The sequence below is a fragment of the Rasamsonia emersonii genome (genome assembly GCF_000968595.1).
Source record: "Rasamsonia emersonii CBS 393.64 chromosome Unknown ctg1118621760063, whole genome shotgun sequence".
Classification (NCBI taxonomy): domain Eukaryota; kingdom Fungi; phylum Ascomycota; class Eurotiomycetes; order Eurotiales; family Trichocomaceae; genus Rasamsonia; species Rasamsonia emersonii.
In genome coordinates, this window is record NW_013563224.1 from 92,365 (window position 1) to 96,796 (window position 4,432).

Here is a 4,432-nt window from a genome sequence, read left to right on the forward strand (position 1 = left end):
AAAAGAAAAAAAAAGAAAATACAAGCAAAACGGGAGATCATATGCGCCCCCCTCCCCCGAACTATGTATGATGCGTTGTGACAGGCCCCTGCCCGAGTCACCACAAAATCCCACCAGATAGATCCATTTCAGATTTCAGTATCCAAACTCATAACCTTATTGCAAGAGTAATCCGAACAGCGAATTTTATCCACATCCGTTGAATGGCATTACAGCGTAGAATCGTTCCAAACTAGAGTCGCAAGCATAGTAATCGCTCCGCAGAAATTACTTCGTTTCTCATGCTTGCTGCGTGCTAGTCGCCTTTTCCGGGTCGATGTCATCTGCGTGTGCCGTCCTTTTCTGGGCCACCTCGGCCAAATCGCTGTCATGCTGGGCATCAAACTCCCTCCCCAGTCGTTCCGGTCCAATGAAGGTGACGATGATCGTATATGCGTACACACAGCCCATGAAGATGCAGATGACCTTGCCGTACTCGTACCGGTGCGGCACGGACTTGGTAGGCGGCAGCGGAAAGCGCTCGCCAATGGTCGATTCAATGGTGGAGCTGGCGGAGGAGACGAGATTGCCGAGCTGGTACGCGGTACCGACGACGAATGTCCGGATCGGACCCGGAGCCAGTTCCATCAGATGGATGGGAATGACCCCCCAGGCGCCCTGGACACAGAACTGTTCGAAGAAGGCCGCCGCCATGACCGAGGTCGAGGTCACGAACGTGTAGGGGTACAGCAGAGCGCCGCCGACAATGCAGATGGCAATGATCGAAAAGCGTCGGCCAAAGATCTGGCTCGCCCACCCGCAGAGCGTGCCACCAGCCATGGCGCCCAAATTCGCAACGACCTGCGTTACCGTCACGGCATTGGAAGAGAAGTTGAATTGCGCCTGGAGGAGGGTTGGGTACAGATCCTGAGAGCCATGGGACTGAGAGAAACCCGTTAGTTTACGTCGCAAGACCCGAAAGACAAATGATGCTACTCACCATGAAGTTAAAGCCCGTCATCAGGAGGACCAGATAGATCAGCAGAAGCCAATGATGCTTGACGGCCACTTTGCCTTCGGACAGGAATGTCGAGGTGACGCCGCCGGTCAATCCCTTCCGCACCCTTTCGCGGCTCTGATACGCCTTGGTCTCGGGCAGACAGAGACGGAAGATGATGAACAGCACGGGCGGGCAAGCACCGAACCAGAAGAGGGGTCGCCAGCCATGCGGGGTGGTGTCGACCAGACCACGGGCAAAGGCCGTGACCAACAGATATCCAAAGGCATAGCCTTGCTGCAGCATGCCGGACACGATTCCACGGGCTTCTTCGGGACAGTCCTCCAGGGCGGTGGCAGCAACGTTGCCGTACAAACCGCCCATGGCGATTCCAAACAGGGCGCGGCAGGCCAGGAAGCCTTGGTAGGTCTGCGCGAAGCCGGTGCCCAGCTCCAGGACGATGAACAGGATGTTATTGACCACGAACGGCCATTTTCGACCGTAGCGATCCGACGCGATACCAAAGATGATGGCCCCGACGGAGCGGAGCATCAGCACGAGGGTGATGCCCCAGGTGATGTCGGAGTTGGACTTGCCAAAGTACTTGGCCAGGCTGGTGACAGAGATGGAGACGGAGAAGAAATCGAACGAGTCCCATGTCCAGCCGAGGAAGGCGATCTGGAACAGGTCAGCAGGCGGAGGGCAGCAAGGACGGCGGACAGCCTACCAGGAAGAAGAGCCAGTTCTGGCGATTGAGCAGCATCAGGGCCTTGATGGGGTTGGGGGCGCGGTTCATGGGCGGCACCAGCGAGGTGACGCGCGTGACGAGGTAGCGGCCGATGCTGGTATGCTCTTCTGGGGCCGGAGAGCTGACCTCGACGGCGTGAGGCTTTCCCTCGTGCGAGTCGGCCATGTTGCAGCGCAGTGCAGCTCCCGAATCAATCCTTGGCCAGCAGAGGGTGAGACAGGCAGCGGAGGATCAGGCAAGTGGTGCCGCAGGGACGAGACAGGAGCTGGGGAGGCGAGAGACAGGGAAGCACGGAGAAATAATAAATAGCTGGACGACAGAGCTCTGACGCGGACTAGTCTGAGAAGGGCGTTCTGTTAGCTCGACTGCAACCCCCGCTGAAGACAAAGCGACAAAGCGCTCGGGCGAGAAGCTGGGAAGCGATTAGCCGCGTCGCTGGTTGGTGGGGGACGGAAGGCACCACCGACGACGCAGCGGCTGCCCGCTCCAGGCTCTGCAGCTGCGCAGGTGGCAACTGCCTTAGTATGGGCAAGGAACGGGCTGTCAGCCATGCGCACAGAGAAAAAAGCTCATCGTCTGTTCCATGCCGGGTCATGTCGGAAATTTTCATCAGCACGAGCACGTTGTGGCCGCAGCTAAGGCCCAGCCAAGCACGGTCGAAAATGCGGGGAGAATCTGGGGAGCCAAGACAGGAAGGTGGAATTCGACGAGCTGCTGAACAAGGCCAGCAAACTACTCTTTGGACTTGAGGCTTACGTTTGACTCGTCCTATTTCTACAGAATCCTATCTCTGCAAAAGACGAATATTAATAATACGAGCTCTCCGTGCAGACTCCAGATTGCATTCTGCCGTGCGCTTCCCCGGCCTGCCCACACCCCGGCTTAGACGCCGCCGATCGCGGGCGCGTTTAGTCATCGACTCGTCCCAGCGAATCGCTGCACGTCATCGGCTCCTCCGGTCACATGACTGAAATTCTCCGTTCAGCCGTCGACTCGCGTGGAGAAAAGCGTTCGGAGATTGACCGATTGGATTGCATGCAGCGTCTTGGCCATGCTCGAATGCCAGCTTGACATTGGGCAATCGCTTCCTGCCTGACTGCGATGCCACTGGCTGGCCGTGGTCGGCATTACGAAATCACAATAATACCGAGTGTGGATGGAGAAGTCGACGCATTGCTGTGAAAAGATTTTCCTTTTTCAACCTGCCGGTGTGATGGGTTGACCGAAGGAAGGATGGTGGAGCAACTGCAAAAAAAAAGAACGGCCTTTTTAACCGTCCGATCTCGGGATGCAGTCAGTTTTTCAGTCAGGTTTTCGGCATCAGCAACTAGGTACTTGGTGCAGTTGGAACTTGGACCGAACCGGATCCTGCAAAAAAAAATATACTCCCGAGGACAAAAGGAAGGACGGAGTATGGTTTGTCGATTGCATTGATCCACCCTTACACAGCCAGCAAAAAACCATCGCCAGATCGCCCCGTCTAGATGAGATGGCTGGTACGAGGGTTACGGTCTCCACCACTTTCCACAGATCCAGAAGAGCTTATTCGAGAATCACGTGATTCCAGCGGATTCCCAACCCGCAGGGATTGGAAATGCTATCCGTCAACATTGTCCCGCTGAAGAAAGGGTTAACAAGTGGGAAAGAGCGCTGGCTTCACTGCGAAGAAAGTAAAATATTATTTACTGTTTTGCTACCTATATTTTTTCTTCTTTTTTTTTAACAACATATCGGAATCACAGACAGCTAGTCAGCCACATAAATGATTGCCACCAGTGACTGCGCTAAGCGTTCACATCCCTTGTAGCTAACAAACACCATCTGGTTCTCCGAGCCTTGTTCTGGAAAGCCTTTTGTCCTCCGCGAGTTTTCGACGCTGGTCCAATGATGGTGTCTGCCGTTTTGTATTTCGATGAAACAGAGACATCGTTTAGCGGAAGTCGGAGCAGCCATGCGGCAGTCAGGTGCTTCCATTCGTCTTGGTCAGGCCTCCACACCGTCATATCACGGTAGTAGTCCGTATCCTTGAACACCATAATAGCACCGTTAGATTGCGCATAGCTTTTGGCCATCGCAAAACTGTCTGTGGCATAGATCCCTGGTGCAGAATCCTTGTCAATGGACTTTGTGTCTATCACTGGAATGAAATATGTCATCGACAGTTCTAGCGCAGTAAGCGACAAGCCTCGGAAAATGAGGTTAGGGCTGTCAATGAGGCCATCTCCAAATGCGTTTCTTGCAGCTGCGTAAAACTTGTCGGTGGTGGTGTTGTTGTTGTTTTCGATCTTAACACACCTCACAGTGTCAGGAAAACATTGCGACTGACTCAGAGGATAAAGGTCAGCAATATGGTACTGTGAGACATTGGTCGTAACTTGCGAGGGCATGATGAACGTAGTAGCCCAGATTCTAGGTAGAGGTGGCTTGGCTGATTCGTAGCCCAAGCGTTCAAGAACAATGTGACTGGGAATTTTTTTGCTCATCATGGTATCTATCGACGAGGAAAGCGCCTGGGTGAACACCAGGAGGAATAATGACCATTTCGTCTTCCAAGGTGTACCCTGGATCATCAATCATCTCGATAAGGTCGTCATATCCGCACAGCCAGAAGATTGTTCTTGAAGGCCAAGCATTTCAATGCCTCCTATTGAACTGGGTCAGATGATACTCTATAGTATGGCTCATGCGATACTCACGGAAATTGTCTC

The 4,432-nt window shown here is 53.7% G+C and overlaps 2 protein-coding genes across 2 annotated transcripts; both read right to left on the reverse strand.

The window, feature by feature from the left end:
- Nucleotides 1–279: 279 nt before the first annotated feature.
- Nucleotides 280–1,889, reverse strand: T310_3336 (Sugar transporter family protein; the record flags this gene model as incomplete). Its single annotated transcript, XM_013473812.1, has 3 exons — nt 280–921; nt 980–1,654; nt 1,704–1,889. The coding sequence occupies 3 exons, from the start codon at nt 1,887–1,889 to the stop codon at nt 280–282; spliced, it is 1,503 nt and encodes a 500-aa protein (XP_013329266.1).
- Nucleotides 1,890–3,508: 1,619 nt separating this feature from the next.
- On the reverse strand, nt 3,509–4,111 carry T310_3337 (uncharacterized protein; the record flags this gene model as incomplete). Its single annotated transcript, XM_013473813.1, has 1 exon — nt 3,509–4,111. The coding sequence occupies one exon, from the start codon at nt 4,109–4,111 to the stop codon at nt 3,509–3,511; it is 603 nt and encodes a 200-aa protein (XP_013329267.1).
- Nucleotides 4,112–4,432: the final 321 nt, after the last annotated feature.